Source organism: Coregonus clupeaformis, unplaced genomic scaffold, assembly GCF_020615455.1.
Source record: "Coregonus clupeaformis isolate EN_2021a unplaced genomic scaffold, ASM2061545v1 scaf3646, whole genome shotgun sequence".
NCBI lineage: Eukaryota > Metazoa > Chordata > Actinopteri > Salmoniformes > Salmonidae > Coregonus > Coregonus clupeaformis.
The window spans coordinates 3,882-25,000 of record NW_025537100.1 but is presented as its reverse complement, the minus strand read 5'-3'; the positions used below and the strand labels follow the sequence as shown (position 1 = coordinate 25,000).

The 21,119-nt window shown below is 43.1% G+C and overlaps 1 protein-coding gene across 1 annotated transcript in view; it reads right to left on the bottom strand.

The window, feature by feature from the left end:
• Positions 1-12,506, bottom strand: part of LOC123490298 (C-type lectin domain family 4 member E-like) — a 14,304-nt gene extending 1,798 nt beyond the window's left edge. Inside the window, exons 1-3 of the mRNA XM_045220357.1 lie at positions 12,062-12,506; positions 2,985-3,121; positions 2,686-2,795 (exon numbers count right to left, since the gene is read on the bottom strand). Of these exons, the coding sequence (XP_045076292.1) occupies positions 2,686-2,795; positions 2,985-3,121; positions 12,062-12,233 (419 nt within the window). The 5' untranslated portion in view covers positions 12,234-12,506. The remainder of the gene's footprint in view (positions 1-2,685; positions 2,796-2,984; positions 3,122-12,061) is intronic.
• Between the last annotated feature and the right edge of the window lie 8,613 nt (positions 12,507-21,119).

Sequence of the window (21,119 nt, the reverse complement as noted above, 5' to 3'; positions counted from 1 at the left end):
AGAGGAAACAACAAATAGAATCAGGCTGTCCACTGTTCCATTACCTGTAGAAGAAACAACACATAGAATCAGGCTGTCCACTGTTCCAGTACCTGTAGAGGAAACAACACATAGAATCAGGCTGTCCACTGTTCCAATACCTGTAGAAGAAACAACACATATAATCAGGCTGTCCACTGTTCCAATACCTGTAGAAGAAACAACACATAGAATCAGGCTGTCCACTGTTCCAATACCTGTAGAAGAAACAACACATAGAATCAGGCTATCCACTGTTCCAGTACCTGTAGAGGAAACAACACATAGAATCAGGCTGTCCACTGTTCCAATACCTGTAGAAGAAACAACACATAGAATCAGGCTGTCCACTGTTCCAATACCTGTAGAAGAAACAACACATAGAATCAGGCTGTCCACTGTTCCAATACCTGTAGAGGAAACAACAAATAGAATCAGGCTGTCCACTGTTCCATTACCTGTAGAAGAAACAACACATAGAATCAGGCTGTCCACTGTTCCAGTACCTGTAGAGGAAACAACACATAGAATCAGGCTGTCCACTGTTCCAATACCTGTAGAAGAAACAATACATATAATCAGGCTGTCCACTGTTCCAATACCTGTAGAAGAAACAACACATAGAATCAGGCTGTCCACTGTTCCAATACCTGTAGAAGAAACAACACATAGAATCAGGCTGTCCACTGTTCCAGTACCTGTAGAGGAAACAACACATAGAATCAGGCTGTCCACTGTTCCAATACCTGTAGAAGAAACAACACATAGAATCAGGCTGTCCACTGTTCCAATACCTGTAGAAGAAACAACACATAGAATCAGGCTGTCCACTGTTCCAATACCTGTAGAAGAAACAACACATAGAATCAGGCTGTCCACTGTTCCAATACCTGTAGAGGAAACAACACATAGAATCAGGCTGTCCACTGTTCCAATACCTGTAGAAGAAACAACACATAGAATCAGGCTGTCCACTGTTCCAATACCTGTAGAAGAAACAACACATAGAATCAGGCTGTCCACTGTTCCAATACCTGTAGAAGAAACAACACATAGAATCAGGCTGTCCACTGTTCCAATACCTGTAGAAGAAACAACACATAGAATCAGGCTGTCCACTGTTCCAATACCTGTAGAAGAAACAACACATAGAATCAGGCTGTCCACTGTTCCAATACCTGTAGAAGAAACAACACATAGAATCAGGCTGTCCACTGTTCCAGTCCCTGTAGAGGAAACAACACATAGAATCAGGCTGTCCACTGTTCCAATACCTGTAGAAGAAACAACACATAGAATCAGGCTGTCCACTGTTCCAATACCTGTAGAAGACACAACACATAGAATCAGGCTGTCCACTGTTCCAATACCTGTAGAAGAAACAACACATAGAATCAGGCTATCCACTGTTCCAATACCTGTAGAAGAAACAACACATAGAATCAGGCTGTCCACTGTTCCAATACCTGTAGAAGAAACAACACATACAATCAGGCTGTCCACTGTTCCAGTACCTGTAGAGGAAACAACACATAGAATCAGGCTGTCCACTGTTCCAATACCTGTAGAAGAAACAACACATAGAATCAGGCTGTCCACTGTTCCAATACCTGTAGAAGAAACAACACATAGAATCAGGCTGTCCACTGTTCCAATACCTGTAGAGGAAACAACACATAGAATCAGGCTGTCCACTGTTCCATTACCTGTAGAAGAAACAACACATAGAATCAGGCTGTCCACTGTTCCAGTACCTGTAGAGGAAACAACACATAGAAGCAGGCTGTCCACTGTTCCAATACCTGTAGAAGAAACAACACATAGAATCAGGCTGTCCACTGTTCCAATACCTGTAGAAGAAACAACACATAGAATCAGGCTGTCCACTGTTCCAATACCTGTAGAAGAAACAACACATAGAATCAGGCTGTCCACTGTTCCAGTACCTGTAGAGGAAACAACACATAGAAGCAGGCTGTCCACTGTTCCAATACCTGTAGAAGAAACAACACATAGAATCAGACTGTCCACTGTTCCAATACCTGTAGAAGAAACAACACATAGAATCAGGCTGTCCACTGTTCCAATACCTGTAGAAGAAACAACACATAGAAGCAGGCTGTCCACTGTTCCAATACCTGTAGAGGAAACAACACATAGAATCAGGCTGTCCACTGTTCCAATACCTGTAGAAGAAACAACACATAGAATCAGGCTGTCCACTGTTCCAATACCTGTAGAAGAAACAACACATAGAATCAGGCTGTCCACTGTTCCAATACCTGTAGAAGAAACAACACATAGAATCAGGCTGTCCACTGTTCCAATACCTGTAGAAGAAACAACACATAGAATCAGGCTGTCCACTGTTCCAGTACCTGTAGAAGAAACAACACATAGAATCAGGCTGTCCACTGTTCCAATACATGTAGAAGAAACAACACATAGAATCAGGCTGTCCACTGTTCCAGTACATGTAGAAGAAACACATAGAATCAGGCTGTCCACTGTTCCAATACCTGTAGAAGAAACAACACATAGAATCAGGCTGTCCACTGTTCCAATACCTGTAGTAGAAACAACACATAGAATCAGGCTGTCCACTCTCAGAGCCTACTACTCCAGACAGTGATTTCATGGTAACACAGAACTCATTAAATGTCTTACCTTGTGGTCAGTGGTGTGTCGTCCACCCATTTCCAGGTCCCCTCAGTAACAGAGTCAGTCAGACCAATCCAGACATAGTCCTTTACTCCACATAACCAATTGACAAATGTCTGTAGTTGTGGGATAGAGACAACATTATTAATACTTAGCCATTACCTCTCTCTCTCTCTGTATCGCTCACTTACGCGCGCACACACACACACACACACACACACACACACACACACACACACACACACACACACACACACACACACACACACACACACACACACACACACACACACACACACACACACCTGTTTGTCTTGGCTGTTGATGATCACCAGGTCTGCTCCTCTATCTCTGCAGTCCTGTCTGCTCTTCTCCCAGGTGTTCTTCTTAGTAGAGATGTAGTAACAACGGCTACCAAGCTTCTTCCATCCTTGCGGACACTCTTTAAGTTGAAAATGTCTCGCTTTAGTCACTTTAATATCACATTGAATTAAGTCTCAATCAAACACTTGAGGAAGACAGGGCACTAACTAATGGTCGGTTTGGAAGTCATAGATTTTTCCTTTAATGTAAGTTGAATTGCCTGTTTGTAAGTGGCATGTGAACGGATACAGAGACTGTCAAATCATTAGATAATTTCCTCACCTTTCTCAACCAAAGATTGTTTCAGACGTTCTGTCTCTTTCTTTAGTTGTTCTCTCTTTGGTCAGGTGTTGTATCTGGTCTGTATCTGGTCTCTCTCTTTAGTCAGAGTGTTGTATCTGGTCTGTAACTGGTCTCTCTCTTTGGTCAGGGAGTTGTATCTGGTCTGTTGCTTGTCTCTTTCTTCGGTCAGGTGTTGTATCTGGTCTGAAGATGGTCTCTCTCTTTGGTCAGGGTGTTGTATCTGGTCTGTAGATGGTCTCTTTCTTCGGTCAGGGTGTTGGAACTGATCTGCAACTGGTCTCTCTCTTTGGTCAAGGTCTTGTAACTGGTCTGTAGCTGGTCTCTCTCTTTGGTCAGGTTGTTGTAGCTGGTCTGTAGCTGGTCTCTCTCTTTGGTCAGGGTGTTGGAACTGATCTGCAACTGGTCTCTCTCTTTTGTCAAGGTCTTGTAACTGGTCTGTAGCTGTAATGTAATATGTAATATGCCATTTAGCAGACGCTTTTATCCAAAGCGACTTACAGTCATGCGTGCATACATTTTTTTTTGTGTATGGGTGGTCCCGGGGATCGAACCCACTACCTTGACGTTACAAGCGCCGTGCTCTACCAGCTGAGCTACAGAGGACCACAGAGCTCTTCTCTCTCTTTGGTCAGGGTGTTGTATCTGGTCTGTAGATGGTCTCTCTCTTTGGTCAGGGTGTTGTATGTGGTCTGTTGCTGGTCTCTTTCTTCGGTCAGGGTGTTGGATCTGATCTGCAGCTGGTCTCTCTCTTTGGTCAGGGTGTTGTATCTGGTCTGTTGCTGGTCTCTCTCTGCAGTCAGGGTGTTGTATCTGGTCTGTTGCTGGTCTCTTTCTTCGGTCAGGGTGTTGTAACTGGTCTGTAGCTGGTCTCTCTCTTTGGTCAGGGTGTTGTAGATGGTCTGTAGCTGGTCTCTCTTTTGGTCAGGGTGTTGGAAGTGATCTGCAACTGGTCTCTCTCTTTGGTCAGGGTGTTGTAACTGATCTGCAACTGGTCTCTCTCTTTTGGTCAGGGTGTTGTATCTGGTCTGTAGATGATCTCTCTCCTTGGTCAGGGTGTTGTATCTGGTCTGTTGCTGGTCTCTCTGCAGTCAGGATGTGGTATCTGGTCTGTTGCTGGTCTCTTTCTTCGGTCAGGGTGTTGTAACTGGTCTGTAGCTGGTCTCTCTCTTTGGTCAGGGTCTTGTAATTTGTCTGTAGCTGGTCTCTCTCTTTGGTCAGGGTGTTATAGCTGGTCTGTAACTGGTCTCTCTCTGTAGTCAGGGTGTTGTTTCTGGTCTGTAGATGGTCTCTCTCTTTGGTCAGGGTGCTGTATCTGGTCTGTAGCTGGTCTCTCTCTTTGGTCAGGGTGTTGTATCTGGTCTGTAGATGGTCTCTCTCTTTGGTCAGGGTGTTGTATCTGGTCTGTTGCTGGTCTCTTTCTTCGGTCAGGGTGTTGGAACTGATCTGCAACTGGTCTCTCTCTTTGGTCAGGGTGTTGTATCTGGTCTGTAGATGGTCTCTCTCTTTGGTCAGGGTGTTGTATCTGGTCTGTTGCTGGTCTCTCTCTGCAGTCAGGGTGTTGTATCTGGTCTGTTGCTGGTCTCTTTCTTTGGTCAGGTGTTGTAACTGGTCTGTAGCTGGTCTCTCTCTTTGGTCAGGGTGTTAAAGCTGGTCTGTAGCTGCTCTCTCTCTTTGGTCAGGGTGTTGTTACTGATCTGCAACTGGTCTCTCTCTTTGGTCAAGGTCTTGTAACTGGTCTGTAGCTGGTCCCTCTCTTTGGTCAGGGTGTTGTATCTGGTCTGTAGATGGTCTCTCTCTTTGGTCAGGGTGTTGTATCTGGTCTGTTGCTGGTCTCTTTCTTCGGTCAGGGTGTTGGAACTGATCTGCAACTGGTCTCTCTCTTTGGTCAGGGTGTTGTAACTGATCTGCAACTGGTCTCTCTCTTTGGTCAGGGTGTTGTATCTGGTCTGTAGCTGGTCTCTGTCTTTGGTCAGGGTGTTGTATCTGGTCTGTTGCTGGTCTCTTTCTTCGGTCAGGGTGTTGTAACTGGTCTGTAGCTGGTCTCTCTCTTTGGTCAGGGTCTTGTAACTGGTCTGTAGCTGGTCTCTCTCTTTGGTCAGGGTGTTATAGCTGGTCTGTAACTGGTCTCTCTCTGTAGTCAGGGTGTTGTTTCTGGTCTGGAGCTGGTCTCTCTCTTTGGTCAGAGTGTTGGATCTGGTCTGTAGCTGGTCTCTCTCTTTGGTCAGAGTGTTGTTTCTGGTCTGTAGCTGGTCTCTCTCTTTGGTCAGAGTGTTGGATCTGGTCTGTAGCTGGTCTCTCTCTTTGGTCAGAGTGTTGGATCTGGTCTGTAGCTGGTCTCTCTCTTTGGTCAGGGTCTTGTAACTGGTCTGTAGCTGGTCTCTCTCTTTGGTCAGGGTGTTATAGCTGGTCTGTAACTGGTCTCTCTCTGTAGTCAGGGTGTTATTTCTGGTCTGTAGCTGGTCTCTCTCTTTGGTCAGAGTGTTGGATCTGGTCTGTAGCTGGTCTCTCTCTTTGGTCAGAGTGTTGTAACTGGTCTGTAGCTGGTCTCTCTCTTTGGTCAGAGTGTTGTAACTGGTCTGTAGCTGGTCTCTCTCTTTGGTCAGGGTGTTGTAACTGATCTGCAACTGGTCTCTCTCTTTGGTCAGGGTGTTGTATCTGGTCTGTAGATGGTCTCTCTCTTTGGTCAGGGTGTTGTATCTGGTCTGTTGCTGGTCTCTGTCTGCAGTCAGGGTGTTGTATCTGGTCTGTTGCTGGTCTCTTTCTTCGGTCAGGGTGTTGTAACTGGTCTGTAGCTTGTCTCTCTCTTTGGTCAGGGTGTTGTAGCTGGTCTGTAGCTGGTCTCTCTCTTTGGTCAGGGTGTTGGAACTGATCTGCAACTGGTCTCTCTCTTTGGTCAGGGTGTTGTAACTGATCTGCAACTGGTCTCTCTCTTTGGTCAGGGTGTTATAACTGATCTGCAACTGGTCTCTCTCTTTGGTCAGGGTGTTGTATCTGGTCTGTAGCTGGCCAATCTCTTTGGTCAGAGTGTTGGAACTGATCTGCAAATGGTCTCTCTCTTTGGTCAGGGTCTTGTAACTGGTCTGTAGTTGGTCTCTCTCTTTGGTCAGGGTCTTGTAACTGGTCTGTAGCTGGTCTCTCACTTTGGTCAGGGTGTTGTATCTGGTCTGTAAGTGGTCTCTCTCTTTGGACAGAGTGTTGGAACTGGTCTGTAGCTGGTCTCTCTCTTTGGTCAGGGTCTTGTAACTGGTCTGTAGCTGGTCTCTCTCTGTAGTCAGGGTGTTGTTTCTCGTCTGTAGCTGGTCTCTCTCTTTGGTCAGAGTGTTGGATCTGGTCTGTAGCTGGTCTCTCTCTTTGGTCAGGGTGTTGTAGCTGGTCTGTAACTGGTCTCTCTCTTTGGTCAGAGTGTTGTAACTGGTCTGTAACTGGTCTCTCTCTGTAGTCAGGGTGTTGTTGCTTGTCTGTAGCTGGTCTCTCTCTTCAGTCAGGTTGTTGCCGCTGGTCTGTAACTGGTCTCTCTCTTTGGTCAGGGTGTTGGATCTGGTTAATTGGTTTCGCTCTGTGAAATAATACCATCAACGAAGAAGGTAACAGTGGAAAAGTTAATCTATCATTACCAGGGTTGGGTTCAATTGCATTTCAATTCCAGTCTATTCAGGAGGTACACTGGAATTCCAAGTCCAATTCTCTTCAATATTTTTCAATGAGGACAATGTGGAATTGGAATTGGAATTTGTGTACTTTCTGAATTGAATTGAATGGAGTTGAAATGGAATTGAACCCTGGTCATAACACCACTGATGATTAAGAGAAAGTTTGATTGAGAACATATCAAACTCACGGTAGAGCAACAGGCCTATGATCCCAGCCAATAGGAGAACACACAGCAGACCCAGACTCACTGCAGCAGCCCCAGAGTATCTCTTCCACCACTGATAAAACACTGAAGCACAAATTATTACCATAAGAACTTGCTCTTTATCAGCGTAGTATTTGCATCGACTTTTGTGTCCATTTGCTCTTTGAAGCACCGAGGAAAAAACACAAACTTGACAAGGGACAGAACACCAGAACTGAGTTCCAGCACCTCACACTTTATACTGCTTGAGTTCCAGAACCTCTTATAGAACACTGGCTTAAACATATTGCAGAGTTCAGGCACCCAAAATGAGTACTGGCACCTATTTCAGTCCAAATCAAATCAAATTTTCATTTTTCACATGCTTCATAAACAACAGGTGCAGACTAAAAGTGAAATGATGACTTATGGGTCCTTTTCCAACAATGCAGAGTAAAAAATAATAACAAATACACAGTGAATAACGAATAACATGAACAAGTAAAAATGACATGGCTATATACAGTCAGTACCAGTACCGAGTCCATGTGCACGGATACGAGGTCATCAGAAAGTGACTTTTTTCACATTTTGTTGTGTTACAGTCTAAATAAATAAAAATGTGTCACTGGCCTGGTCTGGAGTTATGTTTTTAGAAATGTTTACAAATTAATTAAAAATGAAAAGCTGAAATGTCTCGAGTCAATAAGTATTCAACCCCTTTGTTATGGCGAGCCTTAATACGTTCAGGAGTAAAAAGTTGTTTAAAAAGTCACATAATACGTTGCATGGACTCAATCTGTGTGCAATAGTAGTGATTTTTGAATGACTACCTCATCTCTGTACCCCACACCTACAATTATCTGTAAGGTCCCTCCTCAGTCGAGCAGTGAATTTCAAACACAGATTCAACCACAGAGACCAGGGTGGTGTTCCAAAGCATGTAGAGGTCTGTAATTTTTATCATAGGTACACTTCAACTGTGAGAGACGGAATCTAAAACAAAAATCCAGAAAATCACATTGTATGATTTTTAAGTAATTAATTTGCATTTTATTTTATGACATAAGTATTTGATACAACAGAAAAGCAGACCTTAATATTTGGTACAGAAACCTTTGTTTGCAATTACAGAGATCATACGTTTCCTGTAGGTCTTGACCAGGTTCGCACACACTGCAGCAGGGATTTTGGCCCACTCCTCCATACAGACCTTCTCCAGATCCTTCAGGTTTCAGGGCTGTCGCTGGGCAATACGGACTTTCAGCTCCCTCCAAAGATGTTCGATTGGGTTCAGGTCTGGAGACTGGCTAGGCCACTCCAGGACCTTGAGATGCTTCTTACGGAGCCACTCCTTAGTTGCCCTGGCTGTGTGTTTCGGGTCATTGTCATGCTGGAAGAACCAGCCACGACCCATCTTCAATGCTCTTACTGAGGGAAGGAGGTTGTTGGCCAAGATCTCGCGATACATGGCCCCATCCATCCTCCCCTCAATATGGTGCAGTCGTCCTGTCCCCTTGGCAGAAAAGCATCCCCAAAGAATGATGTTTCCACCTCCATGCTTCACGGTTGGGATGGTGTTCTTGGGGTTGTACTCATCCTTCTTCTTCCTCCAAACACGGTGAGTGGAGTTTAGACCAAAAAGCTCTATTTTTGTCTCATCAGACCACATGACCTTCTCCCATTCCTCCTCTGGATCATCCAGATGGTCATTGGCAAACTTCAGACGGGCCTGGACATGCGCTGGCTTGAGCAGGGGGACCTTGCGTGCGCTGCAGGATTTTAATCCATGACGGCGTAGTGTGTTACTAATGGTTTTCTTTGAGACTGTGGTCCCAGCTCTCTTCAGGTCATTGACCAGGTCCTGCCGTGTAGTTCTGGGCTGATCCCTCACCTTCCTCATGATCATTGATGCCCCACGAGGTGAGATCTTGCATGGAGCCCCAGACCGAGGGTGATTGATGGTCATCTTGAACTTTTCCATTTTCTAATAATTGCGCCAACAGTTGTTGCCTTCTCACCAAGCTGCTTGCCTATTGTCCTGTAGCCCATCCCAGCCTTGTGCAGGTCTACAATTTTATCCCTGATGTCCTTACACAGCTCTCTGGTCTTGGCCATTGTGGAGAGGTTGGAGTCTGCTTGATTGAGTGTGTGGACAGGTGTCTTTTATACAGGTAACAAGTTCAAACAGGTGCAGTTAATACAGGTAATGACTGGAGAACAGGAGGGCTTCTTAAAAAAAACTAACAGGTCTGTGAGAGCCGGAATTCTTACTGGTTGGTAGGTGATCAAATACTTATGTCATGCAATAAAATGCAAATTAATTACTTAAAAATCATACAATGAGATTTTCTGGATTTTTGTTTTAGATTCTGTCTCTCACAGTTGCAGTGTACCTATGATAAAAATTACAGACCTCTACATGCTTTGTAAGTAGGAAAACCTGCAAAATCGGCAGTGTATCAAATACTTGTTCTCCCCACTGTATATACACTCCGTTCTTGATACATTAATATCTTAACAGCCTTATCTATTACAGACATGTTTGCGCAAACCTATAGGCCTTCAGTTTGTGACAGGTTCGTGATTCTTAAAGGACAGCAACCGTAACCACTCATGTAAGAGACTTTTTGTAAAACACAAAGGGCCAGTGGTGCAGTGGAGGGTACACTCACTTTTAATCCCTACTGATGCGTACCATGGAGGTATGCGACTTATCAATGATGTAGTACAATAGAGAAATCATTCACAAAGTAGACAACACAATCGTAAAGCACGTGAAATATATTCACACAGGGTGGCTTTCCTTCACTGGGGTGGGCCGTTCGGGAACTTTTGGGCACCAAAAAAATATTGCTATCTGGTTGTAAATCACAGCTGGCCTGGTACATTGTTTGCTGACTACATTCAAGATGCACCGTTTCAGTTTCAATGACTCAATATTCTGGACAAAAACGAATAAATATAACTAAGGCTGGGTATGTCAATACAATCAAACTAGCAAGGGCAATGATCACAAGTCAGTCATAACGTCGCTAATAGGCTAGCGTATCTATTTATGTAGCAAGCACAGACTGGAATGTGTTCCGGGGATTCATCCAATGGCATTGAGGAGTATACCACCTCAGTCACCGGCTTCATCAATAAGTGCATTGACGACGTCGTCCCCCACAGTGACCGTACATACATATCCCAACCAGAAGCAAAATGATTACAGGCAACATCCGCATCGAGCTAAAGGCTAGAGCTGCCGCTTTCAAGGAGCGGAACACTAATCCGGACGCTTATAAGAAATCCCGCTACGCCCTCCGACGGACCATCAAACAGGCAAAGCGTCAATACAAGACTAAGATTGAATCCTACTACACCGGCTCTGACGCTCGTCGGATGTGGCAGGGCTTGAAAACTGTTACGGACTACAAAGGGAAACCCAGTCTTCACTGACATTTTCAACCTCTCACTGACCGAGTCTGTAATACCTACATGGTTCAAGCAGTCCACCATAGTCCCTGTGCCCAAGGAAGCGACGGTAACCTGCCTAAATGATTACCGCCCCGTAGCACTCACGTCGGTAGCCATGAAGTGCTTTGAAAGGCTGGTTATGGCTCACATCAACACCATCATCCCGGAAACCCTAGACCCACTCCAAATCGCATACCATAATGTTCCTTCATTAGATTTTAGCTCATCTTGTTCTGGCTAGCGGCAGGTAGCTTAGTGGTTAAGAGCGTTGTGCCAGTAACCGAAAGGTCGCTGGTTCTAATCCCCGAGCTGACTAGGTGAAAAATCTGTCGATGTGCCCTTGAGCAAGGCACTTAACCCTAATTGCTCCTGTAAGTCGCTCTGGATAAGAGCGTCTGCTAAATGACTAAAATGTAAATGTAAATGTTGTTGATGTGCATAACTGACGGAGAGAGGGCCTACCTTTTCATGGTTGTTTGATCAATAGGACTGAAAAGTTCCCAAATGTGGTGTTTACGTATTTGCAGGAATCCATTCAGGTGTATTTTCTGGCTTTTGGCGAATGCGTTCCAATGATCTAAAGTCGCGCTGTTGCAACAGCCTGTAAACACACAGTCCAGGTCAAAGTGAATGATGGCAGGCTCATGTGGCAAATGGCTTGTTTGTATAAAGGTCTACTGTAGCTCTGATCGGCTATAGCACACCGGTCTGTGTAGACTCCGGTCCTGGAACAGACAGATGTTTTTATTCGGTTTTATTTACTGCAGTGTCTATTAATTGTCCAAACGCACGGCCGCTTTTCCACTCTATGTAATTCCCAAACATTCTAAGAACTTTTGTTTTTTTTAAGTGTCATATTCTTCCTATTTGAACAGATTTTAATAAGAAGTCATGTTGCTAAGATGCTGTCAGTTCCACGTTAAATGCAACAATGTTTCACAGACATAAGTTATTTTCAAAGAGATGGCAAACAATGGGTTTCCATTCCTGTGTTTGCCGAGGTGGTGGCTCAGTAGACCGGCGAATCAGAGCGCCGGAGGGGAGCAACGGGAGGAGAAGTGACAGATGATACTACTATGTATGCTGTGGCCCCGACTGGTGATCTGGCTGTGTCAAAACTACAGTCAGATTTTATAGCTATGCAGGAATCCCTTGCTGATTTTAAAACGTGTGCTTAATACGAGCAAAATGGAGAAGACGTGACACTAACGTTACTTTCTGAAAGAACTGTACATGGAGGTAGGGGTCAAGTAACTAGGCAACAGGATAGATAATAGACAGTAGCAACAGTGTGTGTGTGTGTGTGTGTATGTGTGTGTGTGTGTGTGTGTGTGTGTGTGTGTGTGTGTGTGTGTGTGTGTGTGTTTTGGGGTATACGTATGTGTCAGTATCAAGCACTATACCAGGATAAACTGTTACCTGATGGTTGATCACCAACTCCATCCTTCCTGCAGGGCTTGATGGGTGTTTCGTTGCTGTATATACAATCATCAATATCCATGGTCTTTATTTCATTAGGTGTTTTGCCTTTAAATCCATCTCTGTTTTGATAGTTTGCCTCTGACATCTTTACAGACGTGCTCAAATCCATTGTAACTTCTACTGTTGTAACTTCTACTGTTGTAACTTCTACTGTTGTAACTTCTACTGTTGTAACTTCTACTGTTGTAACTTCTACGGTTGTAACTTCTACTGTTGTAACTTCTACGGTTGTAACGTCTGCTGTTATCTCAGTTGTAGGTTTGTGTCTGTTCACTTCACCGCTGGATCCTCTGTGTGACTCAGCCTAATGTAAGAGACAGTTTTAACTGTCAACCTCATTAAAGGGGAAACTGTCTAACCAATAGTATGACACTAACCACCACCACGTGACTCCAACCTTATTTTCTTTGTTTTCCACAGTGTAGATTAGTTTTACCATGAGATTAAAGCATTGAAGTGACAATATGACCCGTTTCAGGAAGCTAAGCGTATGTAGCACATCACCTCTTCACATGAGAGGCATTTGAATGTAATAGTTTTTTTATGTTATCAAAGTTTTTTTTTGCAGAAATTGAACTTTAACAAACGTAATAACAAACTTGTAAAAACTGTAAATACGATTAGGCTCTATGATATAGATATATCTATTATATATGTATGTAGGAAAATGTATGCACTCACTAACTGTAAGCCGCTCTGGATAAGAGCGTCTGCTAAATGACTAAAATGTAAATGTAAATATTATATACGGCTCTATGCCGAAGGTAGAACGTGGTCCCGGTTCCAGGGAGATCACCGGATAGAAAATCCAATATGGCTGCCAACGCAATGCCGTATATGGCCATGTGTGTGTGACGCCAGTAGCTCTACTCTCATTGGTCCAAATAATTTGTTTACTTTTTTTTTGTAGCATTTAGCTTGCAACACAGCCGTCAAGACGTCATGGATTAGATCAATGGATCATCAGAAATGAGTGGATGGATGGATGGATGGATGGATGGATGGATGGATGGATGGATGGATGGATAGATAGATAGATAGATAGATAGATAGATAGATAGATAGATAGATAGATAGATAGATAGATAGATAGATAGATAGATAGATAGATAGATAGATAGATAGATAGATAGATAGATAGATAGATAGATAGGATAGTTAGTTTGAACAAATATTTCACGTTTTAAAAAAATGTGAATGCGATGCAGCTGGCGATTGTTTAGATAACGCTAGACTAGCTAGCTACAAATAGCTAACGTTAGCTACAAATAGCTAACTAGATGGGTGATGCATATTTAAGGTGTTAAACAGACCAAATAGTGTTAGAAAGTGTTATATTATATTTACCTGCACGTATACCTAACTACCTGCATGTATCTATAGTGCATTTCGGAAAGTATTCAGACCCCCTTGACTTTTTCCACATTTTGTTAAGTTACAGCCTTATTCTAAAAGTGATGAAATAAATAAAAATCCTCATCAATCTACACAGAATACCCCATAATGACAAAGCAAAAATAGGTTTTTGGAAATGTTTGCAAATGTATTAAGAATTAAAAACAGAAATACCTTATTTACATAAGTATTATCTATGTTGCAGAGATAAGCAGTGTCTTGCAGAGTCCAGATCAGATCAGACCCCCCAAAAAAAAATATGTGTGTACCAAATCCAATTTCAAATACAAAAACAACACTCCATAACAGGACATTTCCTTAATCCCAATCAGAGGTCAAGATTGAGCTGCCAGCATATTGCTTACACCTATCCAACACTTTCAGATCTACACAACAAGTTTCTAACAGCTACGGGTTTATTTGGGTTGCAGGGATTAGTGCCAACGGACCAAGACCCTGGGCTCTGAGTCCAGGCCCAGATCAACACTGCATTTATATGGTCTAATGACCAACACCACAATAACAAGAGACTCTATCTGTGCTATTAAGTATAGTAGGGCTGCCTATACTAGGGTTAGTAGGGATCAGGCTTTCCTGACCTGTCAGGCATGAAGGGCATTGGTCACCAACTCTGTTCCTGGAGAGCACAGGGTGTGCAGGCTTCTGTCCCAGCTAACACTATGAGGACTAATACACTGGAGGGTTTGTAAGTGTTGGGCTTGTCCCCACTGCTTACCCCACGACTCTATCTGGTTGAATAGTGTCTACTCACCTGTTGCAGGTAGGCATGCTATATAATGACTCTACAACATAGCTCCAGGTATCAGACCAGGTATGGGAGGTAGACTATAGGTCTACATATTATAGCCAGGGTTGGATGATGACCACTTAGTATCCACAGGGTAGGTCAGAAGTTACCTTGGAGGGGAGTGGAGAGGAGGGGCGTGGTGAGGAGGAGCATGGAGAGGAGGGGCGTGGAGAGGAGGAGCGTGGAGAGAAGGGGCGTGGAGAGGAGGGGTGTGGAGAGGAGGGGCGTGGAGAGGAGGGCGGAGAGGAGGGGCGTGGAGAGAAGGGGCGTGGAGAGGAGGGGCGTGGAGAGGAGGGGCGTGGAGAGGAGGGGCGTGGAGAGGAGGGGTGTGGAGAGGAGGGGCGTGGAGAGGAGGGGTGTGGAGAGAAGGGGTGTGGAGAGGAGGAGCGTGGAGTGGAGGGGCGTGGAGAGGAGGGCCGGTGGAGAGGAGGGGCGTGGAGAGGAGGGCCGGTGGAGAGAAGGGGCGTGGAGAGGAGGGGGCGTGGAGAGGAGGGGCGTGGAGAGAAAGATGTACGTTAAGTACCATGTCACCAATCTGAAATGGTGGCAGCATCTCACACTATACAGTGAGATATCCACCATTCAAAGCACATTGCACAACATGGCCTAATAGTAGCCTTCACGCTGGGAGATTTCATAAGCCGATTGTTTACACTGTTAGCTGTAAAAACATTGGGAGAGGATACAGCCCATTCTCCTAACGTTGTTGACACTGTCATACTATGATAGGAAAGGAGCCTTGTCCGCTGGATATGGCGTGTGAATGACAATCTAGGAATGTTAGCGGGATGCTCTGGCTTGTTTCATGGCTATATCTATTAGACATGACTAGGGCTTTGTCAATGTTTTTAATTAAATATTACAAGTTCAAATAATTTAATTCATTCACATGGCAGAATACAATTGAATTGCATGCAGAATACAATTGAATTGCATGATAAAACTACAAATCTAACATAAATGCAACATACTGTCGTATCGAGTGAGTGGTGGCAATTATTGCTGATAAACAAAGGAGTCCGCTCATACTGAATCTTTGATCATAAGGTTTATTCAGATCACAAGCTTTAGCATAAGTGACAGGTGACATGACACCCGGAGAGCGACGCCTCAGAATGGCCGCTCTGCCTCCTCCTTCGTTTTTCCCCCTATTTATAAACAATGCAAAAAGATGCTCCCTCTTCTGGCCAATCACCAGTCTCCCCTGTCTACAACACACTTCCTGTCTGTTGTATGTGGCGTTACACTAAAACATTCCCTCTTGATACTAAAATCAACATTCTCTCTGATTCCACTTAAAACATTAACAACGTCATAATCTCAATACACTACAATACATTTAGGGAACTATTGTTGTGGATGTTGTTATGAGTTGCCGTTCAATAATGGAGTCATATAGGGGATGGATGGTGTTCAGTTGGGGGTGAAGACTACTGGGAATTCTGGTAACCTTTATTGTTGAGTGGTAAAAGACTTTGAGATTTTGATTGTATGATTGAGACTGAGTTTAAGCTACACTTTATGAACGGACAAACTTTGCGTGACTGATGTCACTTGAGTTGATTTGAACTCATTTACCGGGCTGGACGGTACTTTTCTCGAGGAACCAGAGATCATTGTGTTGTGACGTTATTATGTAAGTGATCATTTATTTTACAACCGACGCAAAAAGAACACAGTGGTTTTGAAGTTATTTGCAATGTTTTAAGGGTTAATGAAAAGTTTTATTTCCATACTGACTTTTACGTGAGTCCTTTGTATTTGTGTAGACTTGACGGACCAGACGGGACTCACTCCCTCACAAACAAAAAAGGAGAAATCAATATTTTCTCTGGTAGGCACAACCTACCTGGCATCCATAACAAACAATAACTTTGAAGTCAAAACCGTTACAGCGAAACTGTCAGCCACGTTATCTCCAGAATGCCAGAATTGTTCCAGAGTTCTACAGCTGTAATGCCCCGTAGAACCATTCAGACTGTGTTCAGGATGATTCTTATTCTACTGGATGTTTCTTAATTATATTTACTTCTGTCTACAAGAAACCCGAGTTCCGGACAGATAAAATGAGATCCAGAAACAGCGGAGGTTCCATTTGTCACGCTGGCAGTCTATTGGTCAATGTCATTATGACCATTACAATTCCACAGTAGCCTGGCAAGTACAATATAATGTGTTATTTGACAGATATAGTGACAATATAGGCTAAAATATAATTGTACTTAATCTAACTAAGAACGTTGTCAAATAGAACATATTAGATCACATTGATAAAAAGGACAGGATATCTTGTGGTTCACTAAGCAGTGTCATGTATGTTAGATGACTGCATCCTCGTTCCACAAACCCTCTTCTGCTAAATGATTTTCCCCATAAACCATCTATCCGGGTGCAGAATGCCTGCAATCTTTTCTGGACTACATGCGAGAGGAAGAGCGACCTGATAATGGTGTTCCAGAAAAGACAGGGGTATGATTTCCTCATCTCTATAAGGTTTATCAACAACCCCCCCGGGGCCACAAAAAAATAACTGGAGCTGGAGTTTATTTATGAACCTTTATTTTGACAGGGAAGACATATTGAAACCTAGGTCTCTTTTCCAAATGTGCCCTGTATAATACAATATAAAACACACATTAAACATATATACAGCTCCCTCCACTAATATTGGCACCCTTTGGTAAATATGAGCAAAACGGGGTGTGAACAAAAAACGTCTTTATTGTTTATCCTCTTGGTCTTTCGTTCTAAATATTCACAAAAAACTAACCTTTAATTCAAGTAAAATTGAAAAAGAAAATGTTTATTCTTATCATAAAACAAATAATTTTTTTCTCAAATAAATGTGATGCCACAATTATCGGCACCCCTTCATTCAATACTTTGTGCAACCTCCCTTTGCCAAGATAACAGCTCTGAGTCTTCTCCTATTAATGCGTAGTGAGGTTAGAGAACACATGGCAAGGGATCTGAGACCGTTCCTCCGTACAGAATCTCTCCAGATCCTTCAGATTCCGAGGTCCACGCTTGTGGACTCTCCTCTTCAGCTCATCCCACAGGTTTTCTATGGGGTTTGGGTCAGGGGACTGGGAGGGCCATGGCGAAACCTTGATTCTGTGGTCAGTGAACCATGTTTTTGTGTTGATTTTGAGGTGTGCTTTTGGATCATTGTCCTGGTGGAAGATCCAACCACGGCCCAGTTTAAGGTTCCTAGCAGAAGCAGTCAGGTTTTGATCTAATATCTGCTGGTACTTGATGGAGTCCATAATACCATGTATCCTAACAAGTTGTCCAGGGCCTTTGGAAGAAAAACAGCCCCACAACATCAAATATCCACCACCATACTTCACAGTGGGGATGAGGTACTTTTCTGCATGGCTATCTTTCTGTCTACGCCAAACCCACCTCTGGTGTTAGTTTCCAAAAAGCTCTATTTTGGTCTCGTCTGACCATAGAACCCGGTCCCATTGAAAGTTCCAGTAACGTTTTGACAAACGCTTGAGTTTATTGTTTGATGACAGCAAAGGCTTTTTTATGGCAACCATCCCAAACAACTTGTGGTTATGTAGGTGGCGTCTGATCGTAGTTTTGGAAACTTTCTGACCCCAAGACCCAACTAACGACTGCAATTCTCCAGCTGTGATCCTTGGAGATTTTTTTGGCGACTCAACCCATCCTCCTCACTGTGCGTGCGGTCAATATAGACACACGTCCTCTTCCAGGCCGATTGTTAACATCTCCAGCTGCTTTAAACTTCTTAATTATTTTTATTATTATTTTTATTTATTTTTATTTTATTTTTTTCTTGGGGGGATGGATCAGCTTAATATTGCAGATAGATTGTATCTTCTATCAATGTAATTGTCTGCATCACTTCCAAATCCCCCATGTTTTTTATATATATACTCCCCTTTATTACTTTTCAACCCCGCCATCCTTTCCCTACTTGGAGTAAATTAGTGAACAACAATGCCCAGGCCTCTAATTCCGGTCTATACTTACTATCTACACCTTATGGACAAAGTTAATTTTACAATGATTCTATTATATATATATATATATATATATATATATACATTTTTTTTTGCTCCTGAACTTCTTCTACTCTCAACCTCTCCGATCATTTTCATGATGTCCATCTGGTTTGCTTCTATATGCCATATCTTTCTAACTGTGCTGATTGTTAACATCTCCAGCTGCTTTAAACTTCTTAATTATTGCCCTGATAGTGGAAATGGGCATTTTCAACCGTTGAGCTATTTTATTTATAGCCATTTCCAGATTTGTGCAGCTCAACAACCTTTTGTCGCACATCATTACTGTATTCTCGGGTCTTTCCCATAGTGATGGATGACGATGGGAACTTGGCCTGTGTGTCACCTCATATTTATACCCCAGTGAAACAGGAAGTCATGGCTGGGGGGCCAATATTAGTGGAGGGCACTGTATATATTAGAATACAAAAATAGTCATGGTAAGCACAAATAAGACGTCACAAATCACCCAGAAAAAGTTACATTCCTACACAAATAAATCCCTAATCAATACATTAAATTGCCCAAACGGCACAAGAACTTCAAGATGAAAAGTATTTAGAATTTTGTTCTTCGTATCCTCAGTACTGTAACACATATAGATGAGGTAAAAACAAATGAAACAGATTGACCAATGGTGTTTCTATAACTAGTGAAGAGAACAGGTTGCAAAATCGACCCCTGTGGTACACCTTTATGTACTTCAAGAAAGTCAGACTTAACCCCATCAATCACGATGGCCTGAGTTCTGTCACTAAGATAATCATGAACAGGCGTCAGAGCTCAGGCCTATCGAAAGCACAACTTATTCAATATAATAGCATGACCAACAGTATCAAAAGCTTTTGACCAATCCAGAAACAAAGCACTTGAAGTCAGGTCCAAAAGGATTGGAACCCTTGATAAAGATGAGCAAAAAAACATTTCCTAAAATGTTTTCTGAGATGTGAAAAGTGGATCATTTATGTTAGATTTGTAGTTTTATTTTTGTCATGCAATTCAATTGTATTCTGCCATGTGAATTTGAACTTGTAATATCTAATAAAAAATGTGGACAAAGCCCTAGTCATGTCTAATAGATATAGCCATGAAACAAGCCAGAGCATCCCGCTAAAATTCCTAGATTGTCATTCACACGCCGTATCCAGCGGACAAGGCTCCTTTCCTATCATAGTATATGACAGGGTCAACAACGTTAGGAGAATGGGCTGTATCCTCTCCCCAATGTTTTTACAGCTAACACAGTGTAAACAATCGGCTTATGAAATCTCCCAGTGTGAAGGCTACTACCAGGCCATGTTGTGCAATATGCTTTGAATGGTGGATATCTCACAGCATAGTGTGAGATGCTGCCACCATTTCAGATTGGTGACATGGTACTTAACGTACATCTTTCTCTCCACGCCCCTTCTCTCATCCGGCCCTCCTCTCCACAGCCCCTCCTCTCCACGCCCCTCCTCTCCACGCCCCTCCTCTCCACAGCCCCTCCTCTCCACGCCTCCTCTCCACCGGCCCTCCTCTCCACCGGCCCTCCTCTCCCACGCCCCTCCTCTCCACCCCCTCCTCTCCACGCCCCTCTCTCCACCGGCCCTCTTCTCCACCGGCCCTCCCTCTCCACAGGCCCTCCTCTCCACGCCCCTAAAATGACATACCCAAATCTAACTGCCTGTAGCTCAGGACCTGAAGCAAGGATATGCATAGACTTTGTGGAAATGTGAAATTAATGTAGGAGAATATAACACATTAGATCTGGTAAAAGATAATACAAACAAAAAAATATGCGTTTTCTATATATGTTTTATTCCATCACTTTTTAAATGCAAGAGAAAGGCCACAATATAATATTGCAGTTTAGACGCAATTTAGATTGTGGCCACTAGATGGCAGCAGTGTGTGTGCAAAGTTTCAGATTGATCCAGTGAAGCATTGCAATACTGGACTATTTTGTATGAAGTCTGCCCAAATGTGCCGAATTGGTCAATTGATACATTTTCGAGCACATAACTATAGACAACTATACAAAAATGATATGGTAAAACAAAATGTAAGTTTACAAACTCCCAGGAATGTCATACATGATGGATCATTAGCTTATACACTAACTTTCACACATCTAGATGGCCTGGCGGGGGTGGGTGTGGAGCTAGACACAACAGGGGTTCAAACTGTAGAACCCAGTTCCTAGATTTGAATATAAAAATTGATTTGATCAAACAAAACTATGCTACATTTTATCTCTGGGACCCTTAGGATGACAAATCAGAGCAAGATTACTGACAGGTCAGGAAAGCCTGATCCCTACTAACCCTAGTATAGGCAGCCCTACTATACTTAATAGCACAGATAGAGTCTTTTGTTATTGTGGTGTTGGCCATTAGACCATATAAATGCAGTGTTGATCTGGGCCTGAGCTCCAGAGTTCCTGTTTAACACCTTAAATATGCATCACCCATCTAGCTAGCTATTTGTAGCTAATGCTAGCTATTTGTAGCTAGCTAATTAGCATTAGCTAAACAGTCGCCAGCTGAGCGTTTTGTGAATAGAACTCTTGTGCATCGCATTCAGATTAGTTTTTTTATTTGAAAAAAACTTTACATGTATTTTCAAACTAACTAGCCAATCTAACTGTAACCATTTCTGATGATCAATTCATCTCATCTATGACGCCTTGATGGCTGTAGGTTGCAAGCTAAAAAAAAAAGCTAACAAATCGTTTGGACCAATGAGAGGAGAGCTACTGAGTTCGGACATCACAAAC